This window comes from Papaver somniferum, unplaced genomic scaffold (genome assembly GCF_003573695.1).
Source record: "Papaver somniferum cultivar HN1 unplaced genomic scaffold, ASM357369v1 unplaced-scaffold_18, whole genome shotgun sequence".
Classification (NCBI taxonomy): Eukaryota; Viridiplantae; Streptophyta; class Magnoliopsida; order Ranunculales; family Papaveraceae; genus Papaver; species Papaver somniferum.
This window is the reverse complement of record NW_020627707.1, coordinates 1,693,722-1,714,058: the sequence shown is the minus strand read 5'-3', so window position 1 is coordinate 1,714,058 and position 20,337 is coordinate 1,693,722. Positions and strand designations below refer to the sequence as shown.

The 20,337-nt window shown below is 38.9% G+C and overlaps 2 protein-coding genes and 1 long non-coding RNA gene across 3 annotated transcripts; 1 reads left to right on the top strand and 2 right to left on the bottom strand.

The window, feature by feature from the left end:
• Positions 1–361: 361 nt before the first annotated feature.
• Positions 362–3,799, bottom strand: LOC113337818 (probable LRR receptor-like serine/threonine-protein kinase At3g47570). The gene is made up of 2 exons (XM_026583400.1): positions 1,093–3,799; positions 362–999 (listed from the first exon to the last, which is right to left on the bottom strand). Exons 1-2 carry the CDS (start codon positions 3,797–3,799, stop codon positions 611–613), a joined length of 3,096 nt encoding a protein of 1,031 aa, XP_026439185.1. The 3' UTR covers positions 362–610.
• Positions 3,800–7,376: 3,577 nt separating this feature from the next.
• Positions 7,377–10,838, bottom strand: LOC113337843. The gene is made up of 4 exons (XR_003354449.1): positions 10,589–10,838; positions 10,412–10,462; positions 8,065–8,142; positions 7,377–7,693 (listed from the first exon to the last, which is right to left on the bottom strand). It is a non-coding gene; the product is annotated as an uncharacterized LOC113337843 (long non-coding RNA).
• An 8,325-nt stretch (positions 10,839–19,163) lies between these two features.
• LOC113337817 (putative F-box protein At3g52320) lies at positions 19,164–20,059 on the top strand. Its single transcript, XM_026583399.1, has 2 exons — positions 19,164–19,538; positions 19,658–20,059. The coding sequence occupies exons 1-2, from the start codon at positions 19,164–19,166 to the stop codon at positions 20,057–20,059; spliced, it is 777 nt and encodes a 258-aa protein (XP_026439184.1).
• The last annotated feature ends 278 nt before the right edge of the window (positions 20,060–20,337 follow it).

Genomic DNA, 20,337 nt, shown 5'->3' with positions numbered 1-20,337 from the left:
GGTACCGTCCAAGTATTCCTTGCGTTTGATGAGGACTCGCTGATTTCTATTAGCTTGAGTAACATCAAAAACAAGAGAGAGATATTAACTCTTTGAGATACTTTTGTCTAGATTGAGTCTGATAGTCTAGTTGATTTTCTAGCAAAGTATTTCGGAGTTAGTCCATACTAATTGCTAAGCGAAATATTGGGTGGTGTTGTTAGACCCCGCTTTTTCAGTATCATATTTTCTATGCTGGGTAGGAGTGAAGTTATTCAGGAAAACTTTGCCATAAGCCACACGTCATGTTAACATATACCAACCAACATCATGGTATGATAATGTGATTAATCACCAAGAGATTATGAGCACAAAACCACGTATATTTTGTTTCGTATACGACTAGGATATTACATTTCTGATAAACACATCATCTTGTCCTTCATGGTCACATATGTGCTTAATCTTCATCAACCCACCTTGATCGACTTGTGTAAATTTGCTATTTAGATTTCAATTTTAAATATAAAACGTTTCGAAAAATCTAGTGACAATATAAAAAGGCTAATGCATTTCTTAAAAAAAAATCTTTCTAACCCCCATACTTATAGTAGGACAGCCGTAATGTTTGCTAAAGCCTGGAGAGATATGCTTTCTTGATTGATTGCAACTCTTTCACGACCTGTGCCATTTCCATCCGTTCTTTGGGTGATTCAACTGAACACATAACGCCAAGATTGAAAATCCTCACCAAAGCCTCGCATAATTTGGTCTCATTCTCGACATTGATAAGATCTCTGGAGTTGTTATCATCTTCGAGACGAACATGACCAGGCAGTGTAGGATCAACAATTTCTATTACATGATCTTGAAGAAGAGCTGTCTTAGCAAAGGTATGAAGGCTCAAACCATCTGTGAATATGTCATCCGTAGGTCCCTTTCCAGTAAAAATCTCTACCACCATGATCCCGTAACTGTAGACATCTCCATAAGTCGATATGTCTCTACCCATTCCATACTCTGCATGCCAGTAAAAAGACAATGGATTATATGTTTAATGGTTTTCAATACTATTATTTTTACAGGTTTGTCAGAGTGAGAAGAATCTTTTACCTGGAGCAGCATAACCAACCGAGCCCCTTATCCCAACTGAAGTACTGGCGGTATGATGTCCAGATTCAACATTGATGATGACTCCACCAAGAAACTTCGCTAATCCGAAGTCACCAACACGACTGTTCATGTCATTATCAAGTAAAACATTGCCTGGCTTCAGATCACAGTGAACTATAGGTGTCTGACAACGATGATGAAGATAATCTAAAGCAGAAGCAACATCAATGGCTACATTTAGTCTCTCCATAAAAGTTAATGGTCTCCAGGATGATTGTACGTCATTTGGTGTTGGGTGTAACCACTCCTCAAGACTCCCATTTGGCATGAACTCGGAAACAAGAGCTTTGAATTCATCTCCTTTAAAATCAATAGAAGAACATGATGTCAACATCTTCACGAGATTTCGATGCCGAATACATCTCATTGCTTCACATTCCGCCATGAAACTTTTTGAAGCTCCCCGCCTTTGAAGGTCCAGTACTTTCACTGCAACAACTGTTGTTACCTCATGGCTCAGCGATAACAATCCTTTGTAAACAGATCCGTAGCTTCCAACTCCAACTAAATTTTCTACCGAAAATCCGTTTGTCGCTTTGAGAAGTTCTTTGTACGAGACCTTTTGAAACATATTATCCAAAGGATTGTTTAAAGGTGACAAAGTTTTCTTTGTTGCTTTTCTCCTCCAGAACCATATGAGAAAGGAACCCATAAGAATAACACAGACAACAACTCCGAATATTATTAGCAGCAATCTCTTGAGAGGGGATCGCTTACTTGCTTTTTCAAAGCTAGGTCTCGGGCAACTCGGCAGATGAAGTAGCGGAATTCCTCCACAGAGCTTGTCATTTCCGAGGACTGAAAATGCACGTATATTCTTGAAAATCCCTTGTTTCGGTACTTCACCTTCAAAGTCATTGGAAGACAGATTCAGATATCCGAGGGAAGCAAAGGACTCCAAATACCCCGGAATTTGTCCAGAAAAATTATTACCTGACATATCTAACTTTTGGAGTCCCTTTAGATTTTTCAAGGATGGAGGAATGACCCATTCGAATAAGTTACCATCCAGGGAAAGTCCTTCCAAACCAATACATTTCCCTAAAGAATCTGGGAGTTTCCCTGATAATCGATTATTAGATAAGCGAAGGTCGACAATCCTCTCCAAGTTACCAACCTCTGATGGCAAATAACCAGTTAACTGATTTCCCGATAAATCCACCCCACCAGTTATTGAAGAAAGACCAATCAGTTCTTTAGGTATTGGGCCGGTAAGCTGATTTTGTGCAAGTTCCAGTACCATCATTTTCTGACAGTTGCCAAAATTTGGTGGAATTCCACCTTGCAGTCTATTGATACTAAAATCAATTTTGCTCAACTGAGTGTTGTTGCAAATGTTGGACGGAATTTTTCCAGAGAGTTGGTTATCCGACAGCGAAAAGTATATTAAATTAGGAAGTTTTCCAACAAAAACAGGAATACTTCCGGTTAGCTGGTTACCCTGCATGCCTAATACATTTAAGTTGATAAGGTTCTCAATTCCAGGATGAATTTCACCAAATATATTGTTTTTCCCCACATACAGTCCCCTAAGCTTTGTCGAGAGGTTAGCTATGGAAACCGGTAGTTGCCCTGAAAAATGGTTGTCATAAATGGAAAGAATCGCTAATTTACTGCAATTCGGTAATGAGTTAAGAAAGCTAAGGTTATCTACTTCCTCTCTTCCAAGATAATTTTTCTCAATATTTAAAACAGTGAGATTTTTCAAGTTACCCAAATTAGAAGGTACAGACCCAGTGAACTGATTATCGGAGAGACCTAATTTAGACAGTCTAGAAAGATTGGATATGGAATTAGGTAGCACACCAGAAAATCTATTTCCATCTAAAGAAAGGAGTTCGAGATTTGGGAGAGTAGTCCCGATGTCGGGTGGAATGGTTCCGTGGAATTTATTGCCGCTTACAGAAAAAACAGTGATCAGAGAGATATCAAAAAGTTGGGGTGGAATGGTTCCTGACAAGTTATTTGATGAGACTGTAAAAATAGTTAATCTTGATAACTGGCCAAGCTCGGATGGAATGTAACCGTGTAAATTGTTGAGCGCTAAATGAAATGCAGTGAGAACCGAAAGGTTTGATAGTGAAACCGGGATGGTTCCTTCTAGGCGGTTGGCGGAGAGCAACAAATTTTGAAGCTTAAATAGGGAACCGAGCTCGGTAGGTATTCCTCCTACCAAATCATTCCTTGATAATGAAAAAACTTCGAGATCTTTACAAGAGGATAGATTCCTAGGAATTTTCCCTGCAAGTGTATTATTTGCCACAACAAAAGTTTGAAGGCGAGATAAATGACCAACTTCTTGTGGAATTTCGCCTCTGAAATGGTTGTCATACAGGAATAAAACTCTTAAGAATGAAAGATTGCCAATGTACGGAGATATAGAACCTACCAAACTCATAGAGCTCAGAACCAACCTAGTGACCCTGCTTGGATGCCGACGACTGCATGTAATTCCTGTCCAATTGCTGCAATGAGACGATGCATTCCATGAATTTAGTACTCCCAATGGGTCATCGGTTATCTTGTCTTTGAATGCAAGTAAAGCTAGTCGATCAGTTTCGGCGATGATAGATTGGGATGTAGGTAGGATATTCCAGAATGAAAGAAGGGTGAACAACACGAAGCTCGTCTTATAATTAAACTCCATTGATATTTAGAAAATAGCTGGATGATATATTTCTCTCAGTTCATCAAGAGTGTTCATATATATATAGTCAGTGAGAGTATAAAATACGGAGAGATTCATACCCACACATTTTCCTACACGCAAACTGTTGCAGTCTTGGAGAAAGACTTGAGAAAAATGAAAAGAATACGAAATTGATATAAGAACAAACAAATATCATGGAAGTTTTTTGCATGGGAATATCTCATCATAGCTAGATGCAAGTAGATTAGCGTCGATTAAGACTTAGAAAAGAAACATAAAAAACAAAACCTAATGAAAATTTTCTACGTGGAAAAATCCTATCAACCACGCACACTTAAATCTTCTCAACCAATCAAGATTTTGATCGGGACGGTGGAATTGGTTGTCTGCCCCGGTGGACACGGCGTGGGACCACGTCCATGGCTCCATCAACTACTTGTATATATATCAATCCAGTCCTAACGTATATACTGGATGAACTATTATTCTCTAAGTTTAATAATAGCATCCGGATAATCAATGGTGGACATACCCTTGAATGAGCGAGCTAGTTGGACCTTTTCCACATTATTCTAGATCTGGGTAAGAAAGAATACCATGTTCACCCTAGGGGTGGGACTTGGGTTGGGTTAATCCACTCAATCCATGCTCAACCGGAACGTTGGGCAGAAATGGGCAACGTATTTCAAAATTTTGGATAGATTTGGGCATAAATTTTATAAAGCCGAGTTAAATTTTGGCAAGGATGGACACAAATATTTCTAATCTAAGCAACCCGCCCAACTCGAAGAACTGTGATATATAGTTATATAAAACTATTTTTATAATTGATATTATTACCTATTTAGAGTAGTTTTAGATAGTATCTTCAAATCTAATAATGAAAATATAAATTATATCCGTTTCATTAATATTATTTTTTTTCCAAAATAATAACTATAAAAATTCGACGATTACAAAGCTATGAGCGGCAACCTAATAACAAGTTGGGCTCCAACACCTTTTTGAATAGCAATGCCTAGCCTATGAAAAATGAAACTACCAAAACCACTACTTGCGTCGTTGTTAGCTAAACAATTCTTCAGACGCTTGAAAAAGCATAAAGTATCTTCTCCAAGTTCCCCTAAGGTAGAGAAAGCTAGAACGCCCAGATCATATCCATGAGAGACACACTTGTCCAAGTATTTAATGCATTTACGCGAAACAGCACTAGAGATAGCCCTGCCTGGAATGAAAGAGCGAATACCATAACCCATGAAAGGAGAGACACCTGTAACATCCATGCACACATCTTGACCATTTTCCCCGTTAAGGACGAGAATATCAGCATGCCGTAAGCTTTTGTCGTCATCTGACAGAAACCCAAGAAAGACTTCCTTGCGGGCAGGTACACTAGCCTTGTAGCAAATGTCAACAACAATGTCATGAACAAAGTCATCTCGAAACCATTCTCATTAATTATTCAATATGAAAAAAATTATATTATTGTAAATAATCTTCATCTATTTGGAAATTTAAGATAAATGATGCAATTAAATCTTATTATTATTAAAGTTTGTTATTAGTTATTACCATTTTAACAAACTCATATGTCTAGTGAAAGTTGGGCCAATCCGAGAAACCCGAGGAACATAATTTGGGCGAACTTGGGCAGTACTTTAATGAGTTCCACGGATTCGATGGGCAATCTGGACAAAAAATTTCTAGCTTGGGTCTGCCTCGACCAAGCCTTATAACCCGCCCAGCCAACTCAAATCCCTCCCCTAGTTCACCCGTTAATTCACGTAGGGAAACGAAGGGACGCCCTTATATCCTTTTCAAACATTGAGATAAAATTCGGATAGAGAGAGAGGAGCAAAACCCTGTGTGAGGTGTGCAATTTTATGAGAGCAGTACAAAAAATTTCCATCTCAATTTTAATTTATTGCACACCTTTTCAAATCTGCTAAATAGGTCAGAGAGGTCATTCCCCACAATTTTGCAGGCATCTCAAAATTTCCATCTTGGAAAGTGTAGATATCCCAAATACCCAAAAATATAATAGCCAGAGAGCCAATCATAAAAAGTAAATATGTCACAAGCGGTTGTAGGGAAAAAACGGTTTAGTCCAAAAACGCGTTAAAAAGGACAGATTAGTCCATCCAGATAGGTACGATTTAATCCAAAAATTATTTAAAATATGAAAAACACACAAATAACCTTTCGGATTTATAATTTACTCCAAAATATTTACGGTTTAGTCCAAACTGACTAATGATGATGTCACAATTTTAAATAATACTCCCTCCGTCCTAGTTTAGATGCCAAAATAGTATTTTGCACAAAGATCAAAGAGAATAGTTTTTTCCACATTTACCCTAGGTTAGTATTTAATGTTCCTAATTTTTAGTTGTCTAGGTTTTTGTTGTTTAGTTGGAAAAATTCAAATCAGAGAAAAGTATTTAAAAGTGTCTTGAAAATGAAATACACAATTCTCCATGTTATGCTTTGATTCCAAGTTAGGGGCAAATCAGGACAAAAGGTGGAAAAATATAAAGTAGAGCAAGTATTCTAGGACAAAAAAAATCCCCAATTTTGGCATCTAAACTAGGACGGAGGGAGTATAAAAATAATTAGAAAACAATTTATCTTTCGAACCGTTCGTCCGAAATTCGCAAACTTTATAATTCGGAACGTTCTTTCCGAGATCTGCAAAATGAGTACCCATGAGATCTGCAAAAAGAATACCCATATGAATATATAATTTTCATTTTTCAATTTTTTTAATTTACACCAGTGTCTGTAAAAATCCATAAAATCATGCATACTAACAAAAAAATCAACATATATATGTATAACTATGTGCATACTAGAAATACAGAGACACTTAGCTTACTGGCATAAGGGAAAATACCTAGTTCACAAAAAAGACTCAATGATAGGAAAAAATAGGAACAACAAATGGCAATTTCCGGCACCTGGCCATAACACACTAAATTTGGATGCTGCTTGGATCTCAAGTAGTGTCCCAGCAGGTTATGCTATAATCTTTCGAAATGATGCAGGTGGTTTCAAGCATGGAAGAGCAGGACCTATCTCAGCAACTTCACCAGGAGAAGCGGAAGCTTTAGGATTTCTTCATGCAGCAAAATGGACTCGAACAAAGAATATGTCAGACTTTAGTGTGGAGGGCGATTGCAAGAATCTTATTGACTATCTGAATGGAGAATTATCTCAAATCACATGGAAAAACCAAACTATTATGGATGAAGTTAGGCAAGAATTTTCTTTTTGTAACAACTTTAAAGGTTTTTATTTTAGACCTAGAACAGCAAACAGGGTAGCTGATACTCTAGCCAAAGAGGCTAAGAACTTTAGAACTGATTTTGAATGGAGCAACAATCCTCCTTCTTGTATTCTCAATGATCTAGAAGTAGATAAATCTAATGTCAGGATCCTTGACAAAGGCCCGGCACTAGATGGCTCTACTCTTCTTGTTGTAAGAGTTACTAACTCCCTGAGTTATGAATTGTTAACTTATGGAAGTCATTATTTTCACATGTGCACTAGTTTGTACACACCTATAAGACATGCATGAAATCGTTCATTCGGACCTAGTTTTTTCATGGAAAATACATTGGTGCACAAGCATGTACACACCTACAAATATTCATGAATCAAATATTCGTACCCAAAACACGCTACTTCTCATAGGAAATAGGTTGGTGCACCAGTTTGTACACCAGGCTACTTTACCCATAAACATGCTACTTCTCATACAGAAATTACTTGAATTTTTCAGGCCACGACAAATGATAGAGAAAATGTAGTATATTTATAGGGTTTCTGTTGGTTCTTAGAACTGCATTCTACATATGCTAATACACCAATCTGTTTCTTCAGTTCCTCACCCTGAAATAATTTTTATGGACCAATCAGTCAACATTGAATCACGGATGCATTATTGATTAACTCGAAAATCAATGAAATGATAATAAACACTCTACATCTAGAGTGTTAGATACAGTGCTAGTGCAGAAAATGAAGGCTGGAGCTATTCATATCTCATTTTATTTTTTCTGAGCCTCATTGGATACAGTGCTAGTGCTAGTGCATGGAAGCCTCAAGTACTATGCAGACTTAAACAGTTAAACTACTCTGACCAAGAGGTATGGTACGAGGTACTATTCTGCCTCAGATATAATGAAAGGAGTAAACATCCAGAGTTCAGACTGTAGCTTGGTACAAAAAAGATAACTAAACTCCTTCCCACATTTTCTCACCTTGGACAAGCGCAAAGAATACCCCCGATGTGACTGCGTTGGTTGCCATATCAGGACCACCCAAAAGCTGCCACCATGCTACACAATGTATCCTTTCATTCAATTAAGTGTTTCAAGAATGATGACCCACATTTATATTTTCTCAAGAAGAAAAATAAATAAACCCAGTTTAACTGCCGATCACTACCAAATCATGGATCCCCCAATGATTTTCAACAACGAGCATCATCCAGTTACCAATAACTTGGTATAACATTGGGCAACACAGAAATACTTTAAATGAATTCAGTGTGTCTATTTTATATATTGGATGTCTAAATCAATCGCTTGTAAAACTCTAATGTTATCGTCTTTTAAACACCTACGAGACTTCTCAATCTGGTCTAATCGAAGTCCACCTAAATTCCAATACGTGATAATATTCCAGACAAAAACATTTGTTTTCCTAGTTTTTAATCAGTTCAAAAATTAGGTTAATAGTGGGTTAATAGGTTGTTTACCTATTTTGAACATCCTATTTTCCTCTAATTCTTTTCATAACACAAGATATATCAGCGTTAACGCCGGTCATCACAGCAAAATTACGGGCTTGTACTAATGGACCACCGGTAAGAGCCTGCAGAAATCAAATAAACATATTCATTCGGTAAAGCAAACTTTCCCTGGAAAAAAAAAAGGATCAAACCTAAAACATAAGTAACCAAAAAACACAAATTACAAAAAAAGATAAATACATATTTGTTGCAGGCTCAATCCACTTCACATCCTCCTCTAAATCACCATATCATAGGTGCACCAATATGTACACTTGTACTACAGGTGCACCAAAATGTACACTTGCAATACATGTGCACCAATATGTACACTTACAGAAGGATGGTAACCTAACTGCCAAGAGACAATGTCAAGCTAAATCGGCATCTCTACAAACCATGCACTGCTAAAAAAAAGCAACAAATATCAGATAAGAACCCTCAAACTATCATTTGAAAGCAACAACAACAAATGAATAATCAAATACCCAAAACCTTATCCTATTCCACCAATATAAACTAAACCTATAAAAATGAACTCCAATCTGATCTTCATTGATATCAAAACCAAAAGCTAATCAACATAGAAAGACTTTAAACACTAACCAAACTGAAAAACCTAGTTATTAGTCAAAACAAGTGCCCAGGCTAGCACAAGAGAGAATCAAATTGAGATATATGGTAATATATCATCTAAGGACCGCTCTCAAAATGCTTATAGTCTAGGCTTGAGAATTTTTGTGAGAGAAACTCCAGTAATCCTTCTACTCAAAATACTATTTTTTTTCCTACAAATGGTTCCGTATCGCCAAATACGAGTGGATCTCTAAAATTAGTTAAATGACAACAATATATAGTTTTCCATATGCATTTTTGAAACGTAAAAGAAGTAAAATACTTCTACAGTTTTGTGTTTAACGTTTAATCCTTTAAGCAGACATATAATAGTTCACGTGTCGTGGACTACGCGCTAAATCAACACCTAGTGACAGAAAATTGTTCTTACTTGCAAAACAGCCAATATTAATGATTAATTGATTACTGCGGATGAATCTATCAAACCATAAACCAACTCTAGTTTGGGATATTTGTGTGGGTATCAAACGTGATCTTGTCTTCTCGATTGATTTTTTATTATTTCTGAAAAGTCAATCTTTCGAAGTGTACATGCATGACAGCTCGACTTAATTAGCAGTGTACTATAAAGATAACATATTCAGAAGCTCATTTCTCATGCCGTGTACACACATCTGATTCAAATTAATCTCGTTCCTGTTTTTAGTAAAGCTTATAGCTAATATTTGTAACTAACAACAGTAAATAGATAGAAAAATGGAATCATTCTCATCAACATTTCTCTACATATTTGTATGTTCCGCACTTTTCTTGGGCAACATTACTCCTTCATTTGCAGCTAACTACTTCTCGTTAGCTGAATAAATTTAGATTTTATTTTGTGAACATCTCTACTAGATTTATTATTTCCATAGTTTTATTGATTTTACAATTGTTTCTGTTACTTGCACATTATCTTCCAAATGGGCACTTTGAAGATAGACCTAGTTCTATAACATGTAAGAGATATATATTGTTCAAGTAAAGTACAAATCTCTCCTGGTTCCCATAACCCAGATGTTGCAAAAATCTCTCTTAAGCACTGATATAAATGGTTTTTGAGACTATGAACGATTTTTAGAGGAATCAAAACAGTATTTGGTAAGGTTGTTCAAGAATCTCGTTAAAAAGAGATTACAACTGAACTATACTGAAAGTAGATTCAAGAATTATCACCTTGATTGTTTCTATATAGTTACCTGAAATTCCGTCTGGTTTCATCACCCCTAGAGTTTCCTCCTTTTCGACAGCTACAATATCAAAAACGAAATTAAAATGAAAACCTATATTGAAATTTTGAAACTAATTTTAAACTCAGATCTAGATGGAGATGAAGAAGAGAAGAAACAAAAGTAAAAATAAACTGAAACCCTTACCTTCCGATTTGAGAGATAGAGATGAGGAAGATAATCGAAAAAATCTCCATCCAAGATGAAAAGAGTAAATGATGATGCCTTCGGTGTTCTTCTTTCATCAACTGTTTGTCGTTTGAGAAGATTAGGTAAGTGAATGATTACTCGGGATTTCACTGGAAGGCTATTTTTGTCGGCGAAGAAATTCGATTTGGACTGAATCGTCAAAGAAAGAACTAACCCGTTCTAAATTTATTCAATTAGGACCTCCGTGTATAAGATTTTGATCGGGACAGTGTTGTCTGCCCCGGTGAACACGGCGTGCATGACCCACGTCCATGGCATAAATTTGAACTCTTCTCCAGAAAATATCCTCCATGGCAACTACTTTCGTTTCAATCCGGTCGTGTGTATGCACCGGATCAGGGGTGGATCTATGTAGTGACTTGAGCTGAAGCCAGCCCAAAATCAAAAAAAATAATTATATTTTGTAGTGCAATTGTGTGTGGTTACAAAAATCAAGCCTAAATAATAGGCTTAAGCCTGCCCAAGTCAAGCCTTGTTTTCAAGCCACCCCAACATTCATTTTATGGTTCCGTCACTTATTGGATAAACGCTGGGATTCGACGCCAATGGGGCAGGATAGCCAATCTCACCCAGCCCTATTGTCGGTTTTTTTCCCATCCCTGGCATGTTCCTCGTTCCAAGTTCCAATCGGGTGGGTGGGATGGGGTCCATATGGGACGGATTCCTCCCCCCCTACCCCCACCCCTAATGAGAACTGCCAAATGGGATGCAGAAATTAATCGGGTGGGTGGGATGGGTCCATATGGGACGGATTCAGCCACCCCCACACACACAATGGGAACTATCAAATGGGATGCAGAAATTAACGTTTAATCCCATGTTAATTTTGGTCACTTTAGTTCTGTCGTCTTAAGCCTAATACTGGCTAGTACAAAATTTAATTCAAAACAAGCACGGAGAACCTAAAAACTATCATCAACGACACATGTTCTTGAAGATCTGCGGGAAATTAGTGCTGAAAACATGATCAACATCATCATCAACAGTTGAACGATTTTCGTCGGCAAAAATGATTATGAAGGTAAGTTTCATCTTCTCTTATCACTAATTTAGATCTAGAGTTATTAGTTTAACGTTGTTGAGATTAAATTTCGTTTAAATTTTTTTCTAGGGTTTTTATAAGACTAAACTAAAGTTTTCTTTTAATTAACATTTCTGATATGAAATTATAAAATTTTGTTTTTAATTTTAAATTTTTTTAGATTAGATCTGAGAGGTCCGATTTTATAATATGAGGTTCGTAGAGAGAGTGAGAGAGGTTTTTATTTGAATTTGGATGAGTGAGGTGAGAGTAGAAGGAGGGAAAAAAATATTTGAGAGGGAACTTTTTTTTGGTGAAAATGAAGGATGATTGTGAAGAGAGAATTGTTGCTAAGAGGTTGAAAATTTGATTTTTTTTCTTTGAATCCACCATTTTTCCAGCTGAAAAAACTTGGTGCCGACATAGTATTTCAACCAAAAAAACATGCCGACATTTGTTGGAAATTTTCATAACTGTCTCATACTAATAGGAATCTCTCATTATTATCATTCTACTTGTTTCAAATGATCATTTGTATATGAGATTATACTCTCCACAATACTTTTCCTTGATCATATTTCAAATACTCCATTATGTGACTGCAATTTGTGTACAAACAAGAATACTTTTATCTAACTTTCAAAACAACTCTCTCATTTTTGGTATAATCATTTGTAACGGCAGGTGAACGATGTTCCCAATAAATTTGAGAAGGTAACTATGGTTAAACCCCAAGTTAGTTGAGTAGAAAAAAAATGCTAAATGGTTGGCCAAGGTGCTGCTAGATCGAAGATGATCTAGCAGCGCTAGAGCAATTTTTTTTTTCCAAAAGGATCCACCCAGCAATCATGCTCCACCATCCAAGGTGAACCCAAACCTGTTCTTCAACAACCACCAACCACCACACCACCTCATCCCGTAACCACCGGACCGCCATCATCAACCACACTTCCACCACCATCCATAGCCTTCCACCAAACCCCACCACTACATACACCTCCAATGATTACAACCACCACCACTAACACTGAAACCAGAACAGACTACAACTCGTTACCAACTCACCTGGGTATGGAGATGACTCGGCAAGGACTATCTTGGAACCCGGTCCCACGTTTTCCGGCTCGTCAGTCTGACAAAGGTAAGGCGCCTGTTATCCCCGTACCTGATCCTGACAGCCTTGCTTTTATGTTCATAGGGAATGTCCCTGCTGACACGTTGATCACTACATAACAAGCTGAAGAACCGGGTCGCCATCCACCTACCCATATCCACTTTGGAGGCCCATCTTTCCATGGGCCTTTACCCACTCCTATCCAAACACCCGCACCTAGACCTGCCGGTGATACCCAAGCTTTTAACCCGACTCAACCGGCTCATTTTGCAGCACCTAGTGGGCCATCCCGGAGTATTCCTCTACCTCTCACCAATTTCTTTACCATTAACTATGTCAGGCTTTTGAACAGTTTTTTGCAGAAAGACGGTGGTCAGGTGGACATCAATGTTTCTGTGGTGGATGGACTTCCACGTGTTAAAGTAATTACTGCTTTACATGATGACACTACAGATACACAGACCCCTGTGGCTGTGACTCCGACAAAACCAGCACAATCCGAGGAGCCGTTGAGCCAACCTATTCACACTAACAATGCCGCTCCTTCAGAAACTGTGAGCCCAACACCAGAACAGTCGCTGCGAACATATACAAGGAAAGCCCATACACAAAGTAAAAGCCCACCAGTCCATCTCCTTCTCCCACCAACTCCAGATTTTGCAGCTCAACCACCAGCACCTAAAGTTCAGAAGATCCGTGCACTCTCAAATCTTGAAAATGCTTCATAGAGATTTCCACAACCTCAGTTTGAAGTCCCAACGCAACGTACCAGAAATCCAAGATCAACCATGTATATTGGGCGTTCAACTCAACAAGCTACCACAACACCTGCACCAACCATGTATATTGGGAGTTCAACTCAACAAGCTACCACAACACCTGCACCGGCAAACCCTAATACCTCTACACCACCATCTGCAACACCAAGAACTTCTACTCTAGCATGGCATCTCTCTCTGTATGAAGAGACTGAAATCATTGCTAATGTGACACCACTGCGAGTCGTTGTCCCTGACCAACAATCGCCATCATCATGAATTTCTCAGCTTGGAATTGTCAAGGATCTCATGGCACCTTGACAATTCAAAAACTACGAGAATACTCTCACAAATTCTCACCACAACTCATATTTCTGTCAGAAACATTATCTTCCAACTCTCACATCTCTTTTTTGAAAACCATGTTAGGATATGATAATTGTTTCAATGTTTCTTGTAATGGAAGAAAAGGTGGATTATGCTTGCTATGGAAACCCAACCTTACTGTCAATGTTCTGGTTGCTAATCAAAGTTTAATTCACTGTTACATTTTGCCTTTCAACTCTACTCAACCTTGGATGTTCACCGACGTTTATGGACCACCACAACCATCGGCGAGATGGGATTTCTGGACAGACTTCAACACACTAATCCCACAACACAACTTACCTTGGATGCTCATGGGAGATTTTAATGAAGTTTTGTCGTAATCGGAAAAAAAGGAGGAAGACCAATAGAGAATGATCATGGTACTCTCTTCAATGAGATGATTGATTCTAATGGCCTTATTGATCTCGGGTTCAAAGGCGATCCATACACATGGACGAATAACCCACTCGGAGATAACAACATTACGGAGAGATTGGATAGAGGTCTGGGAAACCAAAATTGGCTTGATCTACATCTCCAAATGGTCATACAACACCTCCCAAGACTAGGCTCGGATCATGATCCACTAATTCTCCAGGAAAATGCTCATACTCAAGGTCTTTCAAGATGGAACATCTTTGGTTCCTCCACCCACAGATGCCGGAAGTTGTACAAATGACGTGGAATCAATCTTTTGCGGCGTCACCACCAATAGATTTCATCCGCAAATTACAGAAAACGGCTACTGCACTGCAAGAATGGAGTAAATCCACGTTTGGCCACCTTCCATCCCTCATCAAAGCGTCGGAACAAGCAATCCAACAAGCCCAATCAACCCGTTCCTGCTTAGTGGGCCCTGAACTACAATGCTGGCTTCAACAAGAACGTGACCTTCGACACACCCATGAGATGCTGTGTCAATGCTATGAGTTGTACTAGAAACAAAGATCCCGCATACAATGGCTGCAAGAAGGAGATTTAAACACAACATTCTTCCATACCAAGGAAACAATACATCGCCGGATCAACCATGTTTCACAGATACAAAACGAGAGGGGAGAATGGATAACGGATCCTAGAACCATAAAGCACCTGCTGATGAACTTCTACAAATCCCAATATGTGGCGACACCAACAACAATTGATAACTCGCTGTTTGACTGCATCCCACCAAGAATTTATGCTTCAGAATGCAGTAAACTAACCCAACCCATCATGGATTAAGAAATCCACAAAGCGGCGAAGTCAATAGGAGCAAACAAGGCACCATGCCCAGATGGATTCACTAGTAAGTTCTATACAACTTTTTGGCCCACAATATTAGGTCAGGTAACTGCCATGGTCAAACATTTCTTTCACACCACCTCCTTCCAACAACCTACCAATCACACCAACATCAAACTCATTCCTAAAAACCAAAACCCACAAAAACCAAGTGACATGAGACCTATTGGGCTTTGCAATGTCAGCTACAAAATAATAGCGAAAATCCTAGTCGATAGAATTAGACCATTATTGCAATTCATGATAAGCCCATTCCAAAGTGCATTTGTACCCAATAGGGCCATTCACGACAACATTGCCATTGCAACTGAACTTTTCCACCATATCCGTAGCTCCCCACCTACCAAAAAACCAAAGATTGCCCTTAAACTCGATATTAGAAAAGCTTATGATAGCCTGTATTGGGGCTTCATTAGACTTACTTACGGAAAAAAAGGGTTTTCCCGCCATAGTTACCGAGTATATCATGCAATGTGTCACCTCAGTTTCCTACTCCTTAAACATTCATGTGGCGGCTCATGGAATGATAATACCCAATAGAGGACTCCACAAGGAGATCCTCTATCACCGTACATCTTTATCCTATGTGATGAAGTGCTATCGACTAATCTCGGTGTCCTTGAAAGTCAGAAAACCTTGCAGGGAATCAAAATTGCTCATAATGCGCCGACCATACTTCAATTGATGTACGCTGATGACTTGCTAACACATGCCTAGCAGATACCTCATCGTGTGCGGCACTCAATAACCTTCTATCCAAATACTCGGCATCGGCAGGGCAAGCTATCAATGCAGACAAGTCATCTCAGATACACCACCCCCATTTAGCACCGGATGAAATTACGAGACTTCAACAGGAATTTGGAATGCATACCACAACTGAGCCACCTACATACTTGGGTATCAAATTCAGAAATGGCTGCCTTTCAGCACACCTACATGAGGAACTCCTTAATAGAATTGCAAGGAAAGCGAAAGGATGGATTGCCAAATGTGTTAACCAATCTGGCAGACTGGTGCTGATTAAAACGGCGTTAACACCTACGGGAAACCATATCATGCAGGAGCAACAATTTCCCGTGGAAGTTCATGAAAAGATTGACAGAATCACACGGAATTTCTTTTGGGGCCATGATAATCAAACCAGGAAAATGCACCCAATTGGCTGGGAAACAGTGACAAAACCATTAGAATTGGGTGGACTGGGTATAAGGAGGAGTAGAGAACACAACCAAGCACTGCTGGCTAAAAGATTTTGGCACCTACAACAATTTCCGACGTTAGTTTGGTCATCCATTTGTGCACCGAAATACTTCAAAACACAAACACCATCTCTGTAAACCCCAAAGCCTCACTCATAAGCCACTCATCTTTGGAAATGTTTAGCTAACCTGTCTGTTTTTTTGCAGGAACATGTATTCTCTCAAATTGAGAGTGGCAAAGACACAACAATCACTCAGAGCTGGATCCCATTGGTAGCACCAGCAACCAACCTAAGCATTCCACATCAATTACCGCCTTCCACCCTCATCTCACATTTCATTGATCAACTGTCAAACACATGGAATCATCCACTAATCTTTAACACCTTCAACACCCAGCTGGCCCAATGCACCATCAGCATATATCTACCACCGGATCCAACAAAAGACAAACTCGTTTGGCCATTCTCAAAAGAGGGACACTACACTTCCAAATCAGGATACACCCTACTCACCCAACAACCAAGCACTACCCAACAAAACCAAATCCAACACCAACATACTGTGGACTACAAAATACTATGGAAATTGAAATGTCCACCAAAAATTAGACTTTTCTTGTGGAAAGTCACGGTTCAAGGCCTACCAACTTTCAAGTGATTACACCGTCTACAGATGATGGCGACAAACAACTGCCCAATATGCAATCACCAAGAGGAATCAGAGCAACACATGTTCTTTGAATGCAACAACTCGAAATCTATTTGGCAACTCATCATAACACATTTAGGTCGAAGCCTGGAAAATACCCAACCAAGGCAGTATCAACTGTTGATCAATCTAAGATTATGCGGTTTATAATCCCTTAGGGCCTCTCCACTCATTGACAATTGGTTTTGAGTTGGATACCCGTATTCTAACATGGTATCAGAGCAGGCTATTTGTTGCGACGAGTCTTTGACCGCGCCTTTACTCCGCGTCACCCGATTTAATTGTCCACGTGTTAGACCCAACGAGGCTACATGTGAGGGGGCGTGTTGAGATTATTAGTCCCAAATTGTTTGGGCAATCTAAGATCTTGCGGTTTATATTATAATCCTTTGGGCCTGTCCACTCATTGCCAATTGGTTTTAAGTTGGATGCCCGCAGATTCTAACATCAACATCAGCATCAGCGTCAGCATCATAATCGACATCATCAGCAGAGTCCGCAGCAACATCAACATCAGCACCGGCAGCATCAGCAACAACATCTGCAACAGCCCCAACATCAGCATCGACATCATCAACGGCATCCTTCTTCGCATACTCTCAAATGCCGACTAAACATCGAAGAAGTCATCTCTACAAATCACTCAACAATGACGTCAGCTATGTTTGGTTTTACTATTTGGCATATTTGGTTGGCACGAAATGCCAAAGTATATAACAAAACACAGCAGACACCGACACAAACATACCAAACAATCTTAGTGTTATTTGAAGAATACCAATGGGCACAACAACATACAATACCCATCATGCCAAATGGACCAACAACAATGAACGACACGCGAGCGCTGAGACACACAACAACTACAACGATACAGATTAGATGGATCCCTCCGGACTAAGGCTGGATCAAAATAAACACCGACCGCGCATCAAAAGGGAATCCGGGGACGGCAGGTGCCGGAATCATATGCAGAAACGAGGATGGAGACGTACTAAAAGCGTTAGCAATCCCACTTGGCATCACTACGGCCATACTAGCAGAGACATGGGGATTACTCGTCGCAACAAGGATGGCAACTCAACAACAGTGGAACAAAGTATGGTTTGAGGTAGATTCACAGGCACTGCTATGTCTGCTACATTCACAACAAGATCAACAGCCGTGGTATCTTCAATTAATGCTGACAGAATTAAAGGCAAACCTACAAGGACTTCAGCAATGTCGGATCACAAACACTCTGAGAGAAGGAAATGGAGCGGCGGACGAACTTGCCAATAAGGCAGTGGAGGATCAACAACAACATCAAGGACCGGCAACAACTAGATGCTGGGACAATACATGCCCTGGCTTCTTACAGCAAACTGTACGAAATGATAGGATGGGAGTTACCTATCCAAGAAATGTAACCAATAACTAATTACTACTTAAATAATAAATAAATCTGGTTACCCTCAAAAAAAAAAAAAAAAAAAAGCTGGACAACAAATTCTGTTATCCAAGAGTGTTTAGTTTTGTTGAAAACATTTCAAACCTGATCATGTCAATCAGTTAAAAGAGATGCAAATAGTGTGGTAGATCTCCTAGCCAAGTACGCCAGAGTTAATGACCATTGTGAATGGTTCAATAATCCTCCAGAATTCATTATAGAATCACTGGAGAGAGACATGTCTACTGTAATACACTAATTTTCATAATTAAGTTCTTTTCTTATCAAAAAATAAAATAAAATAATTGGTTGCGTATGCTCCACAAATGGAGCAAAAGTCATTATCGGATATTAGAAGTCTAAGTTTTTTTTCGCTTTTATAAAGTCATTTCAAAATTTTGATTTCCAGATTAACTTTTGAGCTTTCGACTTAATGATGAGGTCCAATTTCTTGTGTGTACAGTATCCAAGACTCCAAAGCCAAACCTTCCTTAAGATATCTCTTTGTGAATAATCTTCTTCTAAAATGTCCCCCATTTATCCTTTCTCTGTAGCCTCCTATTCCGCTTTAAAGTTTCTCTTAGGGTTTAAGTTGCGAGTATTATGTCGGTGACAAAGAGTAAAATGTCATCATCATGCATTCCTGTTCTTGATGTAGGTCATCAGACAAAGAAGAGAAAGCAGGAAACATTCAAAGAAATCGACGCCGAATTATGTAAAAAGCTCCCAGAGGATTTAGCGATCGAAAATATTGCAACGAGATTACCAGCTCGGACACTAGCTCGATACAGTTGCGTGAGTAAGTTGTGGTACAATTCTATTTTCAATGATGCGCGTTTTGCCGCACATCACTTTGCTCTTCAAAGCCATAAGAAACTTGTTTTTAATCTCCTTAATGTATCCAGCGGAAGTCATTTTCAAAAGGCTTACCTTTTCAATTTGCAACGGAATGACAGTGATAAAAATATTGATGATTATGATGGTGATGATGATCATGTTGTATTTCTTGATTATAAGTTGTCGATGTTCTTAAATGTCAAAACGGTTCATGAACTAGTAGGTTATTGTAATGGTTTAGCTTGTTTTAAACCAGTGATCCATTCTGATGATGACCATAGTCTAGTAACTATATCGTTAACCCGGCTAGAGGTGAAACACTTGCTCTCATGTATTGTGATCCTACTATTAGTACTGGAGGTGAACATTTGTGTCATGGTTTTGGTTTTGAGTCATCGTCACAAGAATACAAGGTTGTAATCATCTTTACTACTCGTACTACGAATCAGGAAAAGGAAGACGAGCAGTTGTTTGTCTGCATGGTTATTACATCGGGAACTAATTCATGGAGAAAGATAGTTACTAAGACTTCTGAAATGTCACTACCATTTTCATCTCCTCATAGGCGAATAATGGTAACGAGAGCTTGGAGAAATTACCGTAGATCGGCCACCCTTTGCGGGGGTGATCTTTTCTGGAGGATAGCTAATTATAAACAAGGAGGTGAGGGAATATTGCTCTGATTTGACAACGAGAAGATTCAGTTTATTCGACTCCCAACTGAATGTACTACGGCGGCGAGGAAAACAAGGATGAATCCTAATCTACTTAGAGTAGTTGATCATCATATTCTGGAGTATAAAGGGTATCCTTGTTATGCAATTTCTGAGAAGATTGTGGTAATCCGCAAAGCTCATTATCAATGTCGCCATCGTCTTCGAGATTTTTGCTGTTGTCATTTTAAGGTTCATATGTACATGCTCAGGGACAGGGTCGACCAAGTATGGACCAAGGAGGAGTT

Excerpts from the sequence above, each read along its gene's own strand:
- LOC113337818 (XM_026583400.1), bottom strand. The coding sequence starts at position 3,799 with ATGGAGTTTAATTATAAGACGAGCTTCGTGTTGTTCACCCTTCTTTCA. Across the intron at positions 1,000-1,092 it reads GGTTGGTTATGCTGCTCCAG|AGTATGGAATGGGTAGAGAC; the intron begins GTAAAAGATTCT and ends ACTGGCATGCAG.
- LOC113337817 (XM_026583399.1), top strand. The coding sequence starts at position 19,164 with ATGTCATCATCATGCATTCCTGTTCTTGATGTAGGTCATCAGACAAAG. Across the intron at positions 19,539-19,657 it reads ATGGTGATGATGATCATGTT|TCTAGTAACTATATCGTTAA; the intron begins GTATTTCTTGAT and ends TGATGACCATAG.